The sequence below is a fragment of the Scyliorhinus canicula genome, chromosome 2, assembly GCF_902713615.1.
Source record: "Scyliorhinus canicula chromosome 2, sScyCan1.1, whole genome shotgun sequence".
Classification (NCBI taxonomy): domain Eukaryota; kingdom Metazoa; phylum Chordata; class Chondrichthyes; order Carcharhiniformes; family Scyliorhinidae; genus Scyliorhinus; species Scyliorhinus canicula.
The window spans coordinates 127,842,830-127,867,886 of NC_052147.1; the positions used below are offsets into that span (position 1 = coordinate 127,842,830).

Here is a 25,057-nt window from a genome sequence, read left to right on the forward strand (position 1 = left end):
TCACGTTAATCACTGCAAAGCAAAACAAGGGAGAGTTAATGGTAAGCTCCCAGCTCCAAGGGTTGACCCTTTCCCCATTCAACCCTGGTAGCAGCATTCTGACGGACATCCTGTCCTGGCCATCACATTGAGGGTCTTTCCCTCACAATCTCCCAGGATGGAAAAGACCCCACAGCACCATTTCCCCACTCAGCTGGACTGAGTGGCCACAGCTTTGGAAACCCTCCTATCTCTTCAGCTCTCATGCAAGGCCCTTGGTTAACTCTAAGGCCCTGCACTCTGCCCTGTCAAAGTGGGGTAGAACATGATAAGGATGCCGTAGAATCCACACTAGATCGAACAGGGTGCTCTGCTTTGCTTGTTTGCCTTGCCCTCTGTCAGAGAGGGTGTTTGTGCTCACCCTCTTGGAGGATGGTGCAGGGAAATAATGGAACTCACAGGATGGAAAAGTCAGCGTGCAACAGGTTAATCAGTTGATCGATAATCAGTGGCACTCACACACATCACTGGTGAGTTACTGGACATAATTAGCTTAGCTGTCAGACTGAAGGAATGTTGATAGACTAGTGGCTCAATGATCAGATATGCCCCCCCCCCCCCCCAATCTTAGGGCGCCCTTCAGATCATAAGGGCTGGACACCCACTCAACCCACTATCCCAGGCTTCCTTTCCCAGTGTAGGGTCCTTCAAGAAGCCCAGCAGTTGACGATTGCAGCGTTAGGCTGGGCTAGTTTTAAACTTGGATATTTTCCCCCTTTGACAGCGAGTCCTTACCCCCTTTCAGGGTCCAACCATTACCACTTCTCTCGCCCCCCCCCCCCCCCCCCCCCCCGGCCTATCACCCTCCCTCTCCACTCCAATGCTGGCATTTGCCCTCTTAGTGAACAGCCTTGCCAGTTCAAACCCCTCAAACCACTCCCCCCCAGGCTACCTTGCTGGGTAGCCACCCCCTTTGGCACTGCAACCCTCCCCACTCGAACGCATAGCTGGTTAACCGCCATCACCCCATCACCCCCAACACTCTTTGCATGCTTGACTGGTTGCTGTCCCAAAAACCAAGTCCTAGTGCCTGATAGCCAGAAGTCCCTCTGAGCCCCGAGGGCCAATGCCTGAGCAGGCACAACCCAACGGTGACACAGTGGTTAGCATTGCTGCCGCACAGCGTCAGGGACCCAGTTTCGATTCCAGCCTTGGGTGACTGTGTGTGGAGTTTGCACATTCTGCCCATGTCTGCATGGGTTTCCTCCAGATGCTTCGGTTTCCTTCCACAGTCCAAAGATGTGCAGGTTTGGTAGATTCACCATGCTAAAAGTGCCCCTCAGTGTTCAAAGATGTGCAGGTTAGATGGGTTACGGGTATAGGGTGGGAAAGTGGGCCTCAGTAGACTGCTCTTCTGGAAGATCGATTCAGACTCAATGGGCTGAATGGCCTCCTTCTACACTGCAGTGATTGTATGGATTCTATGAAATCCCATCGCCTCATAGCCGACTCTCGCCCAATCATTCAAGGCCCCTCCCCTGAGACTCAGTCGTAGCTCATGGCAAACTATGCACTCAACTTCAAACTTCCCTCGGAAGTGAGCTCGCCAGTTTCATGTTTTTAAAAGTCAGTCGTGAATGACACCGCCAATTTCACGCTGCTGTGGGTAGGTGTTCCAGCATAGGGGGAAGATTGCTGCGGGGACCACCATTATTTCTATTCAAATGAATATGAATAGGGTTCCTGACGTTGCATGGTGGGAACCTCGTTACATCATTGGCGAGGAGAGAAGCAATCTCTCCGGGAAATCCTGCCTGCGCAAATCACCATTAAAACCCGCTGAGAATGAGGATGCAAAATCCTGGCCTTGATGTTTCACTCTCTCTGTATTTATCGCTCTCTGTACTGAACAGCTTTTGGAACGAAAATGCTGAACAACAGGTACGACCCACAGCCTAATATCCTCAGTGGAAGTGTTGTGACAGTAATGTAAGGATCCTTCCTGTTGATTCCCTTATTTCCCCTTTCTTTATTTTGCGCCGTTATCATTTTTGATCGATAGATGTTTAATGGGCATATAATTTTAAATCAGGCAGCAGAAAGAAGAAGAAATTCAAGAAGTTGCAACATAGTCTATGGTTTTGCTAGCTTTGGACAGTGTAAAGGACCTTTCTGTTTGTTCCTGTTAATTACCTTATTTCCCTTTTCTTTTATTTTGCTGTTACATTTTTGATCCATGGATGATTAATGGACCTGCGTCTTTATGGCAAAGCAGCCTGTAAGAAGCCTGTACCTTGAATTCAAAGAGAAGATTCTGGAAGCATGTGCTGGATTACCCTGGTGATTGGAGATTGCCTGACATCAATGATGACTCGGTTTGATTGATTGGCTGGTGGTCAGTGAATTGGTTCCAAAGGCTGTACTCTATCCAGTAACAGGGAGTGGTTGGATATTATCCCACTGGAATGTTTTCAGAGTCATGAGGTTCCAGTTTGGTTTCACTTTTGATTCTGCAGCCTGAAAAAGGGGCCTCGCCAGGAGGAGCTGTGGGTAATATTGCTGAACTGCAAGGAAGATCATTACAGGCTGTAAAACAGAGACTTTAATCCTCAAACATATTGTGAAGAAGGCAGGCTGCGAACCACCATTTGAAGCTGTTAGAATATTGTTATAAAATGTTTTGTCTGTCCCATGTCCCCTTTTATTCCGTACTGCTGCCAGCTTTGATTTGTCATCTGGTTAGCTGTTACAATATTACTGCACCATTTGGGATTTCTGTTTACACTACAGATTTTAGGCAGAGCTGGAACACCCCTGTCCTGATGAACAAGGCCAAGATGTTCCTTTAGATTCTGTGGCAGAACCTATGATGTTGATTTGATGGACTTGACAAGCAGCCAATCGGTGTATATAGGATTCTCTGCCAGCTCCTATCATTGCCTGTGGTTGGTGAAGCCAATCAGAAACTTTCAGGAAAGAAGGGAGGTCACAGAATGTACAGTGCAGAAGGTGGCCGTTCGGCCCATCGAGTCTGCACCGGCTCTTGGAAAGAGCACCCTACCCAAGCCCACACCCCCACCCTATCCCCATGACCCAGTAACCCCACCCAACACTAAGGGCAATTTTAGACACTTAAGTGCAATTTAGCATGGCCAATCCACCTAACCTGCACACCTTTGGAGTGTGGGAGGAAACCGGAGCACCCGGAGGAAACCCACACACACATGGGGAGAACATGCAGACTCCTCACAGACAGTGACCCAAGCCGGGAATCGAACCTGGGAGCCTGAAGCAATTGTGCTAACCATTATGCTACCGTGCAGCCTATTGTCTTTGACAAAGCTCCATTTTGGTCTTCAGTTGTGAAAAGTTTTCAGCCAGGTCGCAGCTGGAAAGCACTCTCACTCTCTCTGATGCTCTTTCTTTCCCTTGGCCGGCGCTATTTAAAACCTCCAAGCCAGTCCTGTGAGGGCTCTCCAAGGGAGGAGGCAGACAGCACTCAAGTTTGTAGAAGTTTTCTGGAGTAAGAAAACAAGCAGTCACTCACCAGGTCTGTAACCTTTTAACACGGTGTATGAAGTGCTGGAAAGAGCTCAGAATTGAAGCATAAAGTCGGAACATTCATGATAAAACTGCCAGAAAGCAGGCCAATAAATGACTGTTAATTTCAGGGTCAAAGCTGTATTTATCACACAGGGAGGCAAAAGCTCCAACTGGTGGTAGAAGAGCAGAAGGGCACTGATCTGAACATCCTGTGTCTAGCACCATCTGGTGGCCAGCGAAGGAATCGCACAGACCTGAAAATTCCTGTACCAAGCTGCACCTAGAATAGAATAGAACAGTACAGCACAGAACAGGCTCTTCGGCCCTCGATGTTGTGCCGAGCAATGATCACCCCACTTAAACCCACGTAACCCGTATACCCGTAACCCAACAATCCCCCCATTAACCTTACACTACGGGCAATTTAGCATGGCCAATCCACCTAACCCGCACATCTTTGGACTGTGGGAGGAAACCGGAGCACCCGGAGGAAACCCACGCACACACAGGGAGGACGTGCAGACTCCACACAGACAGTGACCCAGCCGGAAATCGAACCTGGGACCCTGGAGCTGTGAAGCATTGATGCTAACCACCATGCTACCGTGAGGCCCCTGGGGGAGAAAAGACAGAATTGTGCCAACCTGAAAATCCTTGAGGAAATTTATTCCCAGAAACCCCAGCCACAGCAGTGAAGAATCATTTCAAACCTACCCTTTAGCCCAATATTTTTATTCTACCAACCCTTACCTTGGGCAGGATTCTCCGACCCCCCTGCAGGTCGGAGAATCCCTGGGGAGAGGCCCGAATCCCGCCCCACCACCGGCTGCCGTATTCTCCGGCGCCGTATTTCGGGTGCGTGTGGGATCCCCGCCACGCTGGTTGGGGACTGATGGCAGCGCCCCCCCCCCCCCCCGGTGATTCTCCAGGCCCCAGTAGGCCGAGCTGCCATCCATTTTTGGCCAATCCCGCCGTTGTGGGTTACTCAGGCCCCACATGGCGGGACCTGGCAGGTGAATATGTGTGGGCAGTCCTTGGAGGGGCGCGGGGGGATCCGACCCCTGGGATACTTCCACGGTGGCCTGGTCCACGATCAGCGCCCACCGATCTGCGGGCGGGCTTGTTCCATGGGGGCACTTCTTCCTTCCGCGCCAGGCCCCGCCATATTGCCCGGGGACTGGCGTGGAGAAGAGATCCCCCCACGCATGCGCGAAAATACGCCGGCCGGTCCGCGCATGCACAAAATCACACCGGCCATTCCGCGCATTTGCGAACTTGCCCCATTCCTTTGGCGCCGGCTGGAGCAGCGCCAACCTCTCCGGCATCCACCTAGCTCCCTAGAAAGGTGAAAATTCCTTACCTTGGGGGGCCATTGACTCCGGAGTCGTTGGCACCGGTTTTCCCGCTGGCATGGGGACTTAGTCCCCAGAAGGGAGAATCCTGGCCCTTGTGTCTGCCTTGTGTGTGTCTAAGTAGAGGGTGGCATGGGGTTTTGGGATTAGGTAGCATGATATCTCATTGTTCTGTTATTTCTATATGTGTATTCATATTTTCCTCTTTTTATTGATAAACAGTTTGTTAATGTTTTACTTATGAACCTGGTGTCCGTAACTCATTGGAGCAGTAATTGGTTAAAGATCTTCGGAAAGCATGAATTATTGGTTCATTAATTTATGTTGGGTCTCCAGGGTATGTGGGGCTGGAATTGACTGCACACTCGCCAAGGGTGTCGTAACAAAGCAAAGACACATATCTTTTGACCTTCACCCTCGTTAATTTTACACCCTACCACCCCTCTGTGTTTAGCTGTCTTACATGTGTGGATAGAGGGTGGGGCAGTTAAAAGGGGAATCGTAGTTTGTCGTTAAGCAGTTGTATTTATTACGTATCTCATATTTGTTCGTGTTATGAATGAATTGTAATTGTTTTTAAACATCCAAACCTGGTGATTGTGATTATTGGACAGCCAAGTAGCAAACATTTTATTTTTATAAGAATTATTGCTTAGTTCACTTGTGTTGTGACTCTGGGATGAATGGGGCTGGAATTCAAGAAGACCACCATCATACCAGTGTCAAAGAAGAACCAGGCAATGTGCCTCAGTGACTACCGTCCGGTGGCCCTGACTTCAGTTGTAATGAAATGTTTCGAGAGGTTGGTCATGAAGCGCATCACCTCCATACTCCCAGAAGGCCTAGATCCACTGTAATTCGCATACCGCCGCAACCGGTGCACAGCAGACACCATTTCCCTGGCACTACACTCATCCCTAGAGCATCTCGACAACAAGGACTCCTACATCAGACTCCTATTTATTGACTACAGCTCCGTCTTCAACACTATAATCCCAGCCAAGCTCATATCAAAGTTCCAAAACCTAGGACTTGGCTCCCCAGTCTGCAACTGGATCCTCGACCTTCTGACCCACAGACCACAATCAGTAAGAATAAACAACAACACCTCCCCCACAATAGTCCTCAATACTGGGGCCCCGCAAGGCTGCGTACTTAGCCCCTTACTCTACTCCCTGTACACACGACTGCATGGTAAAATTAGGTTCCAACTCCATCTACAAGTTTGCTGACGATACGACCATAATGGGCCGGATTTCGAATAATGATGAGTCAGAATACAGGAGGCAGATAGAGAACCTAATGGAGTGGTGCAGCGACAACAATCTCCCTCAATGCCGGCAAAACTAAAGTGCACGTCATTGACTTCAGGAAGCAAAGTACTGTGCACACCCCTGTCAGCATCAACGGGGCCAAAGTGGAGCTGGTTAGCAGTTTCAAATTCCTAGGGGTGCGCATCTCCAAAAATCTGTCCTGGTCCACCCATGTTGACGCTATCACCAAGAAAGCACAATAGCGCCTAGACTTCCTCAGGAAACTAAGGAAATTCGGCATGTCTACATTAACTCTTACCAATTTTTACAGATGCACCAGAGAAAGCATCCTATCTGGCTGCATCACAGCCTGGTATGGCAACTGCTCGGCCCAGGACCACAAGAAACTTCAGAGAGTCGTGAACACAGCCGAGTCCATCACACAAACCTGCCTCCCATCCATTGACTCCATCTACACCTCCATCTGCCTGGGGAAAGCGGGCAGCATAGTCAAAGACCCCTCCTAGCCGGCTTACTCAGTCTCCCAACTCCTTCCATCGGGCAGGAGATACAGAAGTCTGAGAACACGTACAAACAGACTCAAAAACAGCTTCTTCTCCGCTGTTACCAGACTCCTAAACGACCTTCTTATGGACTGACCTCATTAACAATACACCCCTGTATGCTTCACCTGATGTCGATGTTACGTAGTTACATTGTGTACCTTGTGTTGCCCTATTATGTATTTTCTTTTATTTCCTTTTCTTCCCATGTACTTAATGATCTGTTGAGCTGCTTGCAGAAAAATACTTTTCACTGTACCTCGGTACACGTGACAATAAACAAATCCAATCCAATCCAATTGGCCACAAGAACAAGACCCATCGTCGAGATGGGGTCTGTGCCTCTCTCTCTCTCACTCTCTCTCTTCTCCCCTCTGTATTTGTCTATCTTGTGTGTGTGTGTGTGTGTGTGTGTGCAGAGGATAGGGGCAAGTTAAAGTGGGGATTAGGAATTAGATAATAGTTAGCCAGTTGTATTTGTTCCATATTTCATTATAATTCTTGTTAGAAATAAAAAAATAATTATGTTTAAACTTACAAACCTTCCAATTGTAATTATTGGGAAGCCAAGGGCCAAAGATTTGGGGTATTTTAAAAATAATTATTGGTTAATTCAATTGTGTTGTGACTCCGGGGCTGGAATTTACTGTGCACTAGCCCAGGATGTCGTCACAGTAAGAATACTTCTTCTTAACTCCTTGAGGATTTTAGAGCATTAGAGCATAAAGAAAGAGACAACACTGATCAGTGTACAGAGATCTCTCTTTATTGTGCAACATTTCAATAGATTATATCTCCCTTTAATAGCAGGACTAGGACATGCAAAAAAAGAACAAGGTGCCATTTACAGTAGCTCCCATATTGGGTGCAACAATTTAATACAATAGCTATTGCACACAGAGCCCAGAAGATCATTTTTACCTTATTTGCACTCATAAATGGTACTTCATTGAATGAGCTGTATTGTATCCATCTCACTTATTTTCAGGTAATCAGGCTGAAAATTGATTCTTACTTTGATATTGGTCCTCTGGTGAAGTGAACTGGTCAGAAATGGGCACTATGGGACTCAGCCACTTTCTGTAGGTAATCTTTGTATAGTATACACACTGGCACACCCTGCTCAGCAACTTGCCACTGCACTGATAGTTGCTGCACTGTGCCATCCACCATCAAAGGAATCTTCATCCGTCTGCTAATCCCAGATCCGCCTCTACTTGTGATTGTCTTTAGGAAGGAAAACAGACAGAAAGATCAGATTCAAATCTCTTGAGGTTTATCATGCAGCTGTGACTAACCAACTGTTTTCATGTGAATGCCTTGGTTTGGTTCTATTCCGCTATTCTGCGGTTAGGCATGAAGATTGTGCCAATCTTTTCCTTGTCTGTGGATCGACACACATCTACCAAATTGTGGAAAAGAGCAGAAACATTGGTGGTGTCGTAAAATTAGCAATTGGTCAATGAAGACACCGAGGCACTGCTGCCTCACAGCATCAGGGACTCGGGTTCAATTCCGGCCTAGGGTGACTGGGCAGAGTGTGCATTTTCTCCCCATGACTGCGTGGGTTTCCTCCGGGTGCTCCAGTTTCCTCCCGCAGTCCAAAGATGTGCAGGTTTGCTGGATTAGTCATTCTAAATTGTTCCTTAGTGTCCAAAGATGTGCAAGTTAGGTGGGCTTATCGGATTACAGGGATCGAGCGGGAGGAGTGGGCGTAGGTGGGATGCTCTTTCAAAGGGTCAGTGCAGACTTGATGGGCCAAATGGCACTGTAGGGATGTTATAGATTCTACTGCACCAGCAAGTTCATGACAGACCAGTGGTACAATCTGTGATTGTTGTGCTCAGTTTTGTTCAGTACCACAATAAACATTTTTAAAGATCATCCATTTCAATAGCAGGTTTTTGATGTCTACAATCTGACTGCAGAACAATATAAATGAATATTGCTGAACAAGGAGGCAAGCTACAAAAACTTTTCGTTTTGAGCAATTAACATGACATTTTTGTTTTAGCAGTATTGACCTGTATGACCAAATGATGAGTAACAAAATAGTTAAAGAACATCTTGTCATAAATATTTTTAGTGTACAAAAACCTCACATTTATGAATGGATTGTCCTCCTTCAGGTGGAAATTGAGGGCCAGAGTTTCAATCCATGCGTTATCAGTGTTCTGTGAATCATCCACGTATCCTCTGAAAACCTGAAACACACAGAGACCAAATACCTGAAACAAACATAGATCAAATAGCTGAAACACACATGCACCTAATACACGAAACACACAGACACCAAGGGCGCGATTCTCCGCTCCCCACGCCGGGTGGGAGAATCGCGGGAGGGCCGGGCGACTCATTTCACGTCCCCCTGGCGCCCCCCGCGATTCTCCCACCTCCCGCTGGGAAGAATCGCCACTCGCCGTTTTTCATGGCGACCGGCGATTCTCCGACCCGGATGGGCCGAGCGGCCTGCCGTTCGCAACCGTTTCACGACGGCGGCAACCACACCTGGTCGCTGCCGTCGTGAACATGGGCGCCAAAGGCCCATTTGAAGCTTGTGGGGGGTGTGAGGGGAGTGAGCACCACGGCCGTGCTCGGGAGGGGACTGGCCCGCGATCGGTGCCCACCGATCGTCGTGCCGGCGTCTCCAAGCGATGCACTCTTTCCCCTCTGCCACCCCGCAAGATCAAGCCGCCATGTCTTGCGGGGCAGCGGAGGAGAAGACGGCCACCGTGCATGCGCGGGTTTGAGCCATCAGCAGTCGTGACGTCAGCCGCGCATGTGCAGGTTGGAGCCGGCCAACCTGCGCATGCGCGGCTGACGTCACATAGGCGCCGCTGTCGCGTCATTCACGGCGCACCGCCTTGACGCAAGCATCAAGGCCCAGCCGCCGAGAATAACGGAGCACCACTCCTAGCCCCCCGGGTGGGGGTGAATACGGTGAGAGGAGCGGCCTCCGAGGCCGTCGTGAAACTCGTCCGAGTTCATGACGGCCTTCCCGATTTTTCCCGGGAGCAGAGAATTCCGCCCCAAATACCTGAAACACGTACATAAAATACCTGAAACACACCATACACCTAACACCTGAAACACACACAGGCCTAATACCGGAAATAAACATATACCTAATACTTGAAACACGTATACACCTAGGGCGTGTTTCTCCGACCCCCACGCCGGGTGGGATAATCGCGGGAGTGCCGGGCGAATCACGCCATGCCGCCCTGGCACCCGCACGCGATTCTCCCACCCCCCAAAACGGCATGTCGCGTTTTGCGACAGGTCGCTCGGAGAATCACCGCTCCAGTCGAGCAGCGACTCTATGGCCCAGATGGCCGAGCGGCCTGCCGAATCCGACCGGTTCACGCCGGCGCCAACCACACCTGGTCGCTGTCGGCGTGAACAGAGCGCGACAGCTGCGTGTGGGACCTGTGGGGGGGGGGGGGGGCGGAGGGAGAATCGAGCACCAGGGGGGTGCTCAGGAGGGGTCTGGCCCGCGATCAGTGCCCACCGATCGTCGGGCCAGCGTCTCTGAAAGACGCTCTCTTTTCCCTCCGCCGCCCCGCAAGATCAGTCCTCCAAGTCTTGCGGGGCAGCGGAGGGGAAGACGGCAACTGCGAATGCGCGGGTTGGCGCCAACCAACCTGCGCATGCGTGGGTGATGTCATTTAGGTGCAGCCGGCCATGTCATTCAGGCGGCACCACTTTGACGCAAGCGTCAAGGCCCGGCACGCGAGATTGATGCTCCGCCACTCCTAGCCCCCTGGGTTTTCACTCCGGCGTCGGCACTTTGTCTCCCTTTGGGAGAATCGCGCCCCTAATACCTGAAACACGTATACACCTAATACCTGAAATATGTATACACCTAATACCTGAAACATACATACACCTAATACCTGAAACGTACATACATCTAATACCTGAAACGTACATACATCTAATACCTGAAACATTCATACATCTAATACCTGAAACATACATACACCTAATACCTGAAACACGCATTCACCTAATACCTGAAACGTACATACATCTAATACCTGAAACATACATACACCCAATACCTGAAACACACATACACCGAATACGTGAAACACACATACACCTAATACCTGAAACACACATACGCCTAATACCTGAAACATACATACACCCAATACCTGAAACACACATACACCTAATACCTGAACACACATACACCTAATACCTGAAAGACACATACACCTAATACCTGAACACACATACACCTAATACCTGAACACACATACACCTAATACCTGAAACACACATACACGTAATACCTGCAAATCGCATACACCAATATATGAAACACATATTCTAGTGAGGGCAGCTCAGGTTGAGATTCAACTTGCAGAGCTATGGGGAAAAACAGGGGAATGGGACTGGTTGAGTTGCTCCCGCAGGTAGCTGATGTTATGGGTGCCACGTTTTCAGAACCCCAAAATGTATCATTGAGTTTAACCAGCCTCTCCCTTTAATGTATTGTTGCTTTTGAAGCACACGGCTTGGCCTCCAGGTGTGGTATTACAATTATGGACACGTGGGTTTTTAAACACGAAACAATGTTTATTCCATGAATTCAACTTCACCTTTTTAAATAAACATTGGATCACTTACCACCTCTTACTTCAAAGATAACCCCAAAAATAATACAACACTAAATAATCCCTCAAAATGTTCCTTCAAACCTCCAAAAGACTTAACACCTTCAAACAGAAACACATCAGGTTAAAGATATTACTATTATGAGTTTAAATCACCCAAATGATTCAGAGATAGTCTTTCATGGCAGAGATCATGGCAGATCCAGCTTACTACAAACACAGACACACCAAAGCTCTTTTCCTCAAAATTGGCTTTTCCTTTCAAACAGCTCACAGCAAACCAGCCAGGCACTTTGCAGCTGCTCTCTCTCAAACTGAAACTAAAATCAGAAGTGAGTTCAGCTCCCCCCCCCCCCCCCACCCCCCCACCCTCTGACATCACTTCAGTAATATGAGCTGGCCCATTTCCTAAAGGTACATTGCTTAAACATCCATTTCTTAAAGGTACTCTCACATGACACCTCCCCCCAAGAAAAAAAAATAAACCATCAACTTCAAGGTGGTTTCATTTTTCACTTTTGTACCATCCACTAAGAACTGTACACAGTAAATATACCTTTTCGTTTCACAAAAAAAACCACACGCGAACAGGCATAATAATAAAGTCCATCTTTCCCGTTCTTCTTCCCCCAACCAAAATCCTTCTCAATTGACAGTCTCTTTGAACAAGAAAGTCAATGCATGATCCATCCATTCCTCTACGCCTCGGCAATTCTCTTTAAAGTTAGATACTTCAGTTCAATCTGATCACTGAGTCCCTTGCAATTCTCCAATACAGGCAGTCACATGCTTGTTGAAAGTCCGCTGTCCATTGAAATTTTTGACGTTTCTTTAGCAAGTCCATCAGTGGAATAATCACGCCACAAACCTTTTGCACAAAGTTTTGATCAAATTCATTCATGCTAAGAAATCGTATTATTTCCCTTCGTCTTGAGGGTATCGGAAACTCCTCAAGGAAAGTGATTCGGGCTTCTTCAAATTCACTTTTGGCTAGGTTTATCACCAAATCCGCCTCCTGAAGTTAATCAACTAACTCCCTCAGAGGTTTTAAATGTTCTTTCCATGTCTGGAAGTTGAAAATAAAAGCAGATTGTCCCACTTTCTCAATGCAATCCTTCAAACGTGGGATAGGATAAGAGTCTGTTCTTGTAACTGCATTTCCCTTTCTGTAGTCCACACACAACCGTTGGGTACCATCTGGTTTAGGTACCATCACTATGGGTGAGCTCCATTGGCTGCAACCCACTTCAATTATGCCATTTTTAAGCATACTCTCAATCTCTTAGTTAACCTGTGCCAATTTTAAAGGATTAAGTCTATATGGATGTTGTTTGATAGGAACAGCATTTCCCACATCTACATCATGTATATCCATGTTAGTACTTCCCAATTTATCTCTCCAAACTTGCCCATGTGATATCAATAACTCTTTCAGGTCAGTTTGTTTTTCCTCTGGAAGGTAACTTAACAATTCATCCCAATTTTTAAGAACATCCTCATTTTCCAATTTAATTTGAGGTATGTCAAATTCACAGTCATCTGGTTTTGGTTCATCACTTTGAGTTAGAATCATTAAAACTTCCTTTATCTCTCCTTCCCTTTCAAAGTACCCTTTAAGCATATTCACATGACGCACTCGGTGAGTCTTCCTTCTATCTGGTATTTTTACCACATAATTCGCCTCACTTAATTTCCTTTCAATCTGATAAGGTCCACAAAACCTAGCTTTTAAAGGCTCACCTACCACTGGTAACAACGCTAAAACTTTGTCCCCACTGGCAGAACTACGAACTTTGGATTTCTTGTCCGCTACACATTTTGTGCAACTTTCAAATGTTGTCTAGCCAATTCACCTGCTCTATTTAATCGTTCCCTAAAATTTGACACATAATCCAACAGTGTAATTTCCGATTTCTCACCCATCAATTTTTCCTTCATCAATTTAAGTGGTCCTCTTACCTCATGACCAAATATTAGTTCAAAAGGACTAAATTTGCTAGACTCATTAGATGCATCCCTAATTGCAAACAGTATGAATGGAATTCCTTTATCCCAATCCTCTGGATAATCTTGACAATATGCCCTCAACATTGTCTTTAATATCTGATGCCACCTTTCTAACACTCCCTGCGATTCTGGATGGTACGCGGGTGATTTAAATTATTTTATTCCGAAGCTATCCATAACGTATTTGAATAACTTTGAAGTAAAATTCGATCCTTGATCCGATTGAATTTCTGTGGGTAGTAAATCTAGTAAAGAATTGAAGTAACTCCTCCACAATCCGTTTAGCTGTAATATTACATACTGGAATGGCCTCTGGAAAGCTAGTAGACACATTGATTATAGTCAAAAGATATTGATTCCCACTTTTTGTTTTAGGAAGCGGTCCTACACAATCGATTAGAACGCTTGTAAAGGGTTCCTCAAATGCTGGAATGGGTATTAAGGGCGCTGGTTTTATCACTGCTTGAGGTTTCCCTATCACTTGACATGTGTGACATGATTGACAAAATGTAACTACATCTTTATGTAGTCCGGGCCAATAAAAATGTTCCTGGATTTTAGCTTGAGTTTTCCTTATTCCCAAATGACCTCCCACTGGTACCTCATGTGCAACTCGCAACACCTCCTTTCTATACCCTACTGGTAATACTACTTTATGAACTTCTGCCCACTTTTCATCTGCCTGCATATGTAAAGGTCTCCATTTTCTCATCAAGACATCACGTTTACGGTAATAACACTCTGGTATACTCTCAGATTCCTCTTCCATATATGCTTTCTGATATATCCATTTTATTTCTACATCTTTCTGTTGTAACTCCGCCAATTTTCCTGAACTAAAAATATCCGTCTCATCCTCCACTTGGTCTTGTTCTTCCTCAACCATCTGTTCAAAAATTGTTTCTGATAATTGCACTTCAACTTCATCTTCACTCTTTGATTTCTCCTCTTGTCTTAACCTGTGACTTTGCGACCAGGTTACTACACAATCCAGAAAAATCCCAGGATATTCGTCCTTCAACACTTCAGTTGTCTGATTTTCCACTGGCTTATCAACCACAGTAGGCATTACTCCCACCTGCGATCCAGCTATATCAGTACCCAAGATAAACTGTATTCCTGGACAAGATAGTTTATCTATTACTCCTACTACCACTTCACCACTCTTCACTGGACTTTCTAACCTTACCTTATATAATGGAACACTACTCCTCTCACCCTGAATTCCACATATCACCACCACCTTTTCTGGCAACATTCTTCCCAAACTACATAATTCCTCATCTCTTACCATTAAAGATTGACGAGCCCCTGTATCTCTTAAAATTTTGACTTCTTTACCTGCTCCTCCTGATGCACATGAGTAAACTTTATCCACACAAGTAAATTCTTAGGTGCCAGACACCTGGCACCTTCTCAACAATTACTTCTTGAACAGGCTGTACAATCATTTGCACCTCCTTCGCTTCGATTGGGCTTTCCTTTATCACTCTAACAAATCCCACTGTCTTATCCTGTTTTACCACATCAGCCTTTCCAGTGCTTTTCTTCAACCACCAACACTGTGACTTTACATGGCCTAGTTTATTACAGTGAAAGCATGAAAATGAAATGAAATGAAATGAAAATCGCTTATTGTCACGAGTAGGCTTCAATGAAGTTACTGTGAAAAGCCCTTTGAAACCTTTGAAACATTTGAAACCTTTCATTCCTTTTCCACCCTCCTGGATTTCTTTTTAAATCTGAGGTACACTCTCTTTATTGTCTCCCATCAGATCATCTTTACCTTTACCACTTGGGTATTTCTCATGCGCCCAGTTTCTATACCTCACCGGCTGAAATTGATGTCGGAAACTAATCTTTGATTTATGAATTAATTCATAATCATCTGCCATTTCTGCTGCTAATCTCGCAGTTTTAACCCTCTGTTCTTCCACATGAGTTCTCACTACATCAGGAATTGAATTTTTAAACTCCTCCAAAAGTATAATTTCTCTGAGAGCTTCATATGTTTGGTCTATTCTCAAAGCCCTTATCCACCTATCAAAATTACTCTGTTTGAGCCTTTCAAACTCTATGTATGTTTGACCAAATTCTTTCCTTAAATTTCTAAACCTTTGTCTGTAAGCTTCAGGCACTAGCTCATATATACTTAAGATGGATTTCCTCACCTCCTCATTCGTTCCAGATACCTCCTCCGGTAGTCATGCAAACACTTCACTAGCTCTACCTACCAGCTTTGTTTGAATCAGTAATACCCACATGTCCTGTGGCCATTTCATTTGTTCAGCTACCTTATCAAATGGAATGAAAAAGGCTTCCACTTCCTTCTCGTCAAACTTTGGCAATGCTTGGACATATTTAAATAGATTTCCACCAAGCCTTCGACTATGATGCTCTTTCTCACTATCCTCATCACTATCATCCAACTGTATGTTTCCCTTTATGTCTGCCAATTTTAATTGACTTTCATGTTTCATGGCCATTTTCTGAAGTTCAAACTCCCTCTCTTTATCTTTTTACCTGATCTGTATCTCCCTTTCTTTTTCTTTTTGTTCTGCTAGGGCTATTCTTTCTTTTCTCCTTTCTTCTCTCTCCTTTTCTTTTCCCTCTCTCTTGTATTCAAGCCGCTTTAATTCTTTCCCATGTTCCATTTGTTTAATTTGCAACTGAATTTTTGCCATTTCCAATGAGTCAAACTCTATCTCAGGCAACTTTAAATGCTTAGCCACTGCCATAATTACCTCATCTTTGCACATTTTGGCAGGTAATGTTAACTGCAATGTTTTTGCCAAACCTAACAATCTGCTTTTAGTCTCTGTCCGTAAGGTACAGCGTGTGACATTCTCCACCTTCAAAAACTTCTGAGCCTCTGAAAGAGTCATTGTTCACAACACTCTCCCCACTTAAACTAAAATACCACACCGGAAAAGCAACAATCCTTCACTGTCTTTAAGTTCAAAAAAGCCAATCCAATCGATAGACTTTTATCCCCCTCAAGCCCCCAATTGTTATGGGAGCCGCGTTTTCAGAACCCCAAAATGTATCATTGAGTTTAACCAGCCTTTCCCTTTAATGTATTGTTGCTTTTGAAGCACACGGCTTGGTCTCCAGGTGTGGTATTACAATTATGGACACGTGGGTTTTTAAACACAAGACAATGTTTATTCCATGAATTCAACTTAACCTTTTTAAATAAACATTGGATCATTTACCACCCCTTACTTCAAAGATAACCCCGAAAATAATACAACACTAAATAATCCCTCAAAATGTTCCTTCAAACCTCCAAAAGACTTAACACCTTTAAACAGAAACACAACAGGTTAAAGACATTACTATTATGAGTTTAAATCACCCAAATGATTCAGAGATAGTCTTTCATGGCAGAGATCACGGCAGATCCAGCTCACTGCAAACACAGACACGCCCAAGTTATTTTCCTCAAAATTGGCTTTTCCTTTCAAACAGCTCACAGCAAACCAGCCAGGCACTTTTCAGCTGCTCTCTCTCAAACTGAAACTAAAAGCAGAAGTGAGCTCAGCTCCCCCCACCCTCTGACATCACTTCAGTAATATGAGCTGGCCCATTTCCTAAAGGTACATTGCTTAAACATCCATTTCTTAAAGGTACTCTCACATGACACCTCCCTCCAAGAAAAAAAAATAAACCATCAACTTCAAGATGGTTTCATTTTTCACTTTTGCACCATCCACTAAAAACTGTACACAGTAAATATACCTTTTTGTTTCACAAAAAAAGAACACACGCGAACAGGCAAAATAATAAAGTCCATCTTTTCCTAAAGGTACATTGCTTAAACATCCATTTCTTAAAGGTACTCTCACATGACACTGACACAGACACAACGGGCAGAAAGCTGCTGTAAGCATTCTATGATCCAAGTCGGTCTCTGATCCATAATAAATCTGTGGCCAGCATTAAACATTGACACACACAGGGAAGAAGGCACATGTGGGACTCTGAACTATTAAGAAGCGACAGAGACACAAAACAGTGAGTCAGGGACAAGAAGGCACTGTAAATTCTATGATATATGAGACAGAGTGAGAAGGGACACAGCATGGAGACATGTGGGGTGCAGACTAGAAAATTCAGAAAGAAGCATACATGGGGGACAGACTGACAGGCGCCACAGCCTCAAAGTCACAGGAACATAAAGATAAGACGAAGACACTGATAACTTCAGTGATCACAAGAATCGAGATTTGGTGAGATAAAAGTGAAGACAATATACCAGTACAGACATTGAACTTGTGAAGTTATTTTCACAATTTAATTTAATCCTGAAACAAGCAGTCAGTTAAGATGACATTATTTGGGGTTAAAGGCTGTTATACACTGTAGGGAAATCGTTAAAAAACACATTTTCTAAATATTGTGTCTGTGGGAAAGTATACTGTGGGAACACACCAGTTTTACAGAACCCAGACTGCAGATGTGACAATGTAACAAAGTGAGTACAGCAGAAAGTTAGACACTAATGTGAGTGATAGCAAAGACCACTACTCAGAAGTCACAATTCAAAACTTGTAAACCAATGGGGAGCAAAAAGGCAGGGGGCGGCATCAAACCATACAGGTATAAAGTTCCTGGCACACGTGTTTTCCACTCTCTTCACCTTTGTTTTTGTTCCATTGTTTTCTTCCATATACCCCGCTGGGCCTTTGTTTCTTTTGTTTTGTATTTTTGTAGTTTTTGAAGAGTATTAACTAAGATATTTGCAATAAAACCCAATCTCACACCACCACCAGACCCTTGTCTCTTATTTGAAAAATAAGAGATCCTACAATTCGGCGCTGCAAGCAGGGTCGCTAAGAGGAAAAAGGAACCGAAGAGCTGGACATTGCATCTATTCTTGGAGGTCTGGACACCTCCCTATTAAAAAAAAAGTCCCCGGCCATTGTTTAGACTCGGCAATCCTCTTACGCGACTTCAAAGTTCTCTGGGATGGTAGTCGGCTCAAGTCCCTAACATACGTTTGTATTTCAGTGGTATACAAGGTAGATATATCGGCCTGGCTGAAAGAAGCTGCACGACTTGAGTCTAAACAGAGGTACTATGGCAGAGGAAAAGAACAAACAGTTGCCGACAAGAGTCAAAGGCAGGCAAGCCCCATCGCACATCTCCAGCGATGAGATCCTTCAGCAATTAAAGGAGTAGATAGAGCAACAGTTGGACTTATCCAAAAGCTGTACAGAGATTGAGGAAAGGTACGGTGCCTCTAAAGGGCAATGGTCCTTGGGAGATATTAAAAGATTCTGGGAAAAAAGACACGGATGAAAAAAAAGGACCGAACCAAATGGTCCCTAGTTGTTATGGGCCAGGTCCAACAATGAAACAAAGTTACAAATTAATCCCAACATGATTGTGCACTGACCACTGTGAAAGACCAGTTGAAGGCAATAAGCAAACAGTTAAAAAAGGAAAAACTGAATTCGGAAAAGTTGGAAGCCGAAGTAAAAGATCTTAAGTCAGAAGTTAAGGAACCTATGTCCGAAGTCAAATCCAAACAACTTAAAAAGCAATTTTGTGATGAACTAGAAGCCCCAAACCACTGAAAAGGTCAGGGCCACCCCTCAGATCCAATTTGTTACCTTGCCTAGAAGAAATAGTAGCGCCACAGCAAAAAATGGAGTTACGCGAGGCTGGTATAGAAACCGATTCGGAATCCTCTAGCGACTCCAGTGGAGAAAGTCATCCGGAGGAGGTCCCCTTTTCGGTGTGACTCAATCCTCTAAAGAAAAAACGGGTTAGGAACAAGGCACAAGAAACCACCCACACCGAGGGCATGAAAACAATTAGAGCTAAATATGCCCAGTATTATCAGCATGTCCCTGCGGACCAGGAAAAAAGTGATAAATGGTCCAAAGAATTGCCACATCCCAAGAATGAGGAATGAAAATTTGGCAATAGTTAGAGCGTTTAAAAGGCATTTACAATCTCCATCAATGGGACAGGGTACAGATCCTGACGGTAATAATACCGAGACAAGACGGGAAGAGATTGAGCAAAGAGGTCTGAATCGCCCTTGGGGACGATGAGCAGCAATTAGGAGCATGCTGGGCTGATCGTGCCGGGTCCAGCAAAAAACGGACTGGGGAAAGATCGCAGCTTGCCAGCACAAAGGGATGGAGGAAGTGCTGGAGTATGATGAGCAATTCCAAACTGTCTGGTTGGAACACGCGGGAATACATGATCAGGGACCCGAAGAAATGGACGATATCATCTTCGGACCAATGAAAGCTGCTTTTGTTGCAGGATTAAAACCAGAATTGGCAAAATTGCTAAAAGGTACTGTGCCCCAGTGGGAGACCAGAGAAATAACCTATGCAGCATTAGTCAATCGGTATTACCAATTAGACCGGGATATGGTAGCTAAACTCCGAGCCATGCAGGCAGGTGGCAGCCCAACAATTCTAGCAACAACAATACCCACAAAAAGTGTCCTGGAAAGGGTTACAATTGCGGGAACGAAGGCCATTGGGTGAAACAGTGCAAAGAAAAGGGCAGGCAGAGAGCACAATGAAAGACCCTGAAATCCAATCCAAGCACGCCCTCTGGTGGTCAAGATGACCTAATGCACAGATTTAAACAGTTTACACCACAGCTACAGAAGGAGAATAAGAATAAGAATAATCTTTATTGTCACAAGTTAGGCTTACATTAATACTGCAATGAAGCAACTGTTAAAAGCCCCTAGTCGCCACATTCCGGCACCTGTTCGGGTACACAGAGGAGTTGCTGGAAGTTGCAGAAAACTAGGAGAGCCCACCCTCGATCTCCTAGTACCTCTCCTGGCATTGATCCAAAAGCGAAGAGATGGATTTTATATTGCTGTGAGGGTGGGTGAACAAGATGTAGACTGCCTCCTGGACACAGGGCCTAAATGAACATGTTTACGCCTAAGATACAAAAACATTTAACCTCTGGATGGCAAGATACAAGTTACCCATGGGTCTGGGGGCCAGATTTTTGTCATCAGAAGAACTCAGCCCATACTCATTGGACTTGGCCCACACAAATTGACCACACCAATATGGGTGGACCCAGTAGGACCATTCCTTCTGGGAATGGATGTACTAACTCAATTGAATTCCTCATTGCATTTTGAAGATGACCAAGTCACATGAACTATCAGGAGCCTGAAGGAGGAGGAGTTGGGAGACCACTCAATATGCCCAAAGATAAGAATGATTGCGGCCTACTGCACAATGAATTGGCATCATTGACTGGGATTGTACTACCCTGCGGCAAACAGTACTCCATCAGCTCAACCTCTATTGATGGCATCTTGCCAGTCACCCAACAGCGAGAGGATCAAGGTGTCCTGGTAAAAACTCATAGAACATAGAACATAGAACATAGAACACTACAGCGCAGTACGGGCCCCTTGGCCCTCGATGTTGCGCCGACCTGTGAAACCATCTGAAGCCTATCTGACCTACACTATTCCATTTTCATCCATATGTCTATCCAGTGACCACTTAAATGCCCTTAAAGTTGGCGAGTCTACTACTGTTGCAGGCAGGGCGTTCCACACCTCTACTACTCTCTGAGTAAAGAAACTGCCTCTGATATCTGTCCTATATCTATCACCCCTCAATTTAAAGCTATGTCCCCTCGTGTTGGTCATCACCATCCGAGGAAAAAGACTCTCACTGTCCACCCTATCTAACCCTCTGACTATCTTATATGTCTCTATTAAGTCACCTCTCAGCCTTCTCCTCTCTAACGAAAACAACCTCAATTCCCTGAGCCTTTCCTCGTAAGACCTTCCCTCCATACCAGGCAACATCCTAGTAAATCTCCTCTGAACCCTTTCCAAAGCTTCCACATGCTTCCTATAATGTGGTGACCAGAACTGCACGCAGTACTCCAGGTGCGGCCGCACCAGAGTTATGTACAGCTGCAGCATGACCTTGTGGTTCCGAAACTCAATCCCCCTGCTTATAAAGGCTAGCACACCATATGCCTTCTTAACAGCCCTATTAACCTGGGTGGCAACTTTCAGGGATTTATGTACCTGGATGCCGAGATCTCTCTGTTCATCTACACTACCAAGAATCTTGCCATTAGCCCAGTACTCTGCATTCCTGTTACTCCTTCCAAAGTGAACCACCTCACACTTTTCCGCATTAAACTCCATCTGCCACCTCTCAGCCCAGCTCTGCAGCTTATCTATGTCCCTCTGTATCCTATAACATCCTTCAGCACTATCCACAACTCCACCGACCTTCGTGTCATCTGCAAATTTACTAACCCATCCTTCTACACCCTCTTCCAGGTCATTTATAAAAATGACAAACAGCAGTGGCCCCAAAACAGATCCTTGCGGTACACCACTAGTAACTGAACTCCAGGATGAACATTTGCCATCAACCACCACCCTCTGTCTTCTTTCAGCTAGCCAATTACTGATCCAAACCGCTAAATCACCTTCAATTCCATACTTCCTTATTTTCTGCAATAGCCTACCGTGGGGAACCTTATCAAACGCCTTACTGAAATCCATATACACCACATCAACAGCTTTACCCTGATCCACCTGTTTGGTCACCTTCTCAAAAAACTCAATAAGGTTTGTGAGGCATGACCTACCCTTCACAAAACCGTGTTGACTATCGCTAATCAACTTGTTCTTTTCAAGATGATTATAAACCCTATCTCTTATAACCTTTTCCAACATTTTACCCACAACCGAAGTAAGGCTCACAGGTCTATAATTACCAGGGTTGTCTCTACTCCCCTTCTTGAACAAGGGGACAACATTTGCTATCCTCCAGTCTTCCGGCACTATTCCTGTCGACAAAGACGACATAAAGATCAAGGACAAAGGCTCTGCAATCTCCTCCCTGGCTTCCCAAAGAATCCTAGGATAAATCCCATCTGGCCCAGGGGACTTATCTATTTTGACATTTTCCAAAATTGATAACACCTCCTCCTTTTGAACCTCAATTCCATCTAGCCTGGTCGACTGAACCTGAGTGTTCTCCTCGACAACATTGTCTTTCTCCAGTGTAAACACTAACGAAAAATATCCATTTAACGCTTCCCCTATCTCCTCTGATTCCACACACAACTTTTCACTACTATCCTTGATTGGCCCTAATCTTACTCTAGTCATTCTTTTGTTCCTGATATACCTATAGAAAGCCTTAGGGTTTTCCTTGAACCTATCCGCCAACGACTTTTCGTGTCCTCTCCTCGCTCTTCTTAACTCTCCCTTTAGGTCCTTCCTGGCTAACTTGTAACTCTCAAGTGCCCTAACTGAGCCTTCATGTCTCATCCTAACATAAGCCTTCTTCTTCCTCTTGACAAGTGCTTCAACTTCCTTAGTAAACCACGGTTCCCTTGCTCGACAACTTCCTCCCTGCCTGACAGGTACATACTTATCAAGGACACGCAGTAGCTGTTCCTTGAAAAAGCTCCACATTTCGATTGTACCCATCCCCTGCAGTTTCCTTCCCCATCCTATACATCCTAAATCTTGCCGAATAGCATCATAATTGCCTTTCCCCCAGCTATAATTCTTGCCTTGCGGTATATACCTATTCCTGCCCATTGCTAAAGTAAACATAACAGAGTTGTGATCACTATCACCAAAGTGCTCACCTACATCTAAATCTAACACCTGGCCCGGTTCATTACCCAGTACCAAATCCAATGTGGCCTCGCCCCTTGTTGGCCTGTCTACATACTGTGTCAGAAAACCCTCCTGCACACACTGCACAAAAACTGACCCATCTATAGTACTCGAACTATAGTATTTCCAGTCAATATTTGGAAAGTTAAAGTCCCCCATAACAACTACCCTGTTAGTCTCGCTCCTGTCGAGAATCATCTTTGCAATCCTTTCCTCTACATCTCTGGAACTATTCGGAGGTCTATAGACAACTCCCAACAGGGTGACCTCTCCTCTACTGTTCCTAACCTCGGCCCATACTACCTCAGTAGACGAGTCCTCAAGCGTCCTTTCTACCGCCGTAATACTTTCCTTGATTAACAATGCCACACACCCCCCTCTTTTACCATCTTCTCTGTTCTTACAGAAACATCTAAATCCTGGAACCTGCAACAACCATTCCTGTCCCTGCTCTACCCATGTCTCCGAAATCGCCACAACATCGAGATCCCAGGTACCAACCCATGCTGCAAGCTCACCCACCTTATTCCGGATGCTCCTGGCGTTGAAGTAGACACACTTCAAACCAGCATCCTGCTTGCCGGTGCCCTCTTTCGAACTTTTAACCCTATCCCTGACCTCACTACTCTCAACATCCTGTACACTGGGACTACAATTTAGGTTCCCATCCCCCTGCTGAATTAGTTTAAACCCCCCCGAAGAGCACTAGCAAATCTCCCCCCCAGGATATTGGTACCCCTCTGGTTCAGGTGAAGACCATCCTGTTTGTAGAGGTCCCACCTACCCCAGAATGAGCCCCAATTATCCAGGAAACCAAAACCCTCCCTCCTGCACCATCCCTGTAGCCACGTGTTCAACTCCTCCCTCTCCTTATTTCTCACTTCACTAGCACGTGGCACGGGTAACAACCCAGAGATAACAACTCTGTTTGTTCTAGCTCTCAGCTTCCACCCTAGCTCCCTGAATTTCTGTCTCAAATCCCCATCTCTCTTCCTACCTATGTCGTTGGTACCTATGTGGACCACGACTTGGGGCTGCTCCCCCTCCCCCTTAAGGATCCCAAAAACACGATCAGAGACATCACGAACCCTGGCACCTGGGAGGCAACACACCAACCGTGAGTCTCTTTCGTTCCCACAGAACCTCCTGTCTGTTCCTCTAACTATGGAGTCCCCAATGACAAGTGCTCTGTTCCTCTTCTCCCTTCCCTTCTGAGCAACAGGGACAGACTCTGTGCCAGAGACCTGTGCCCCATTGCTTACCCCTGGTAAGTCGTCCCCCGCAACAGTATCCAAAACGGTATACTTGTTATAGAGGGGAACGACCACAGGGGATCCCTGCACTGCCTGCCGGTTCCCTCTCCCTCCCCTGACGGTAACCCATCTACCTTCTTCTTTTACCTGAGGTGTGACTACCTCCCTATAACTCCTCTCAATAACCTCCTCCGCCTCCCGAATGATCCGAAGTTCATCCAGCTCCAGCTCCAGGTCCCTAACGCGGCTCTCGAGGAGCTGGAGTTGGGTGCACTTCCCGCAGATGTAGTCAGAAGGGACACTAGAGGTGACCCTTTCCTCCCACATTCTGCAGGAGGAACATTCAACTGCCCTAGCCTCCATTCCCACTGAACTAACTTCCCAACTACTGAAAAATAAAAATACAAAACTTGTTAGTTTAGCAATCCAACAGACAGAACTTTTTTTTTTTGGTTAGAGGAGGAGGATGGGTGGGAGACACTACGTAAGTAGTGTTTCGGGTAAAGCTGTCACTCGAGAACAGCACCTTCACAAACCACCTTCAACTTACGCTGACCGCACTGCACGTATGCAAATCTCCCCGGAACAGCCAATCAGAAGCTCTGCTCTGCTGCCCCCTGCTGGATGCTTGACTTCAGTCGAACTCCTCGGGTCATAGTTCCTCGAATAGCCCCACATAGCCAGTACGGAAACCCAATGGGACTTAGCATCTGATCATCCATTACTCAGGGACATCAGCCCATCATTGCGGACCATGGCGGAGGCATGCCGGATAGCAAAAGGGCAGGCGGCTAACATCTATTTTCCAGCATTTT

General features: G+C 45.7%; 1 protein-coding gene across 1 annotated transcript in view; it reads right to left on the minus strand.

The window, feature by feature from the left end:
- Positions 1 to 7,434: 7,434 nt before the first annotated feature.
- The window catches only part of trpm2 (transient receptor potential cation channel, subfamily M, member 2), a 254,653-nt gene continuing 237,030 nt past the window's right edge, over positions 7,435 to 25,057 (minus strand). The window contains exons 34-35 of the mRNA XM_038790260.1: positions 8,793 to 8,894; positions 7,435 to 7,917 (exon numbers count right to left, since the gene is read on the minus strand). Of these exons, the coding sequence (XP_038646188.1) occupies positions 7,738 to 7,917; positions 8,793 to 8,894 (282 nt within the window). The 3' untranslated portion in view covers positions 7,435 to 7,737. The remainder of the gene's footprint in view (positions 7,918 to 8,792; positions 8,895 to 25,057) is intronic.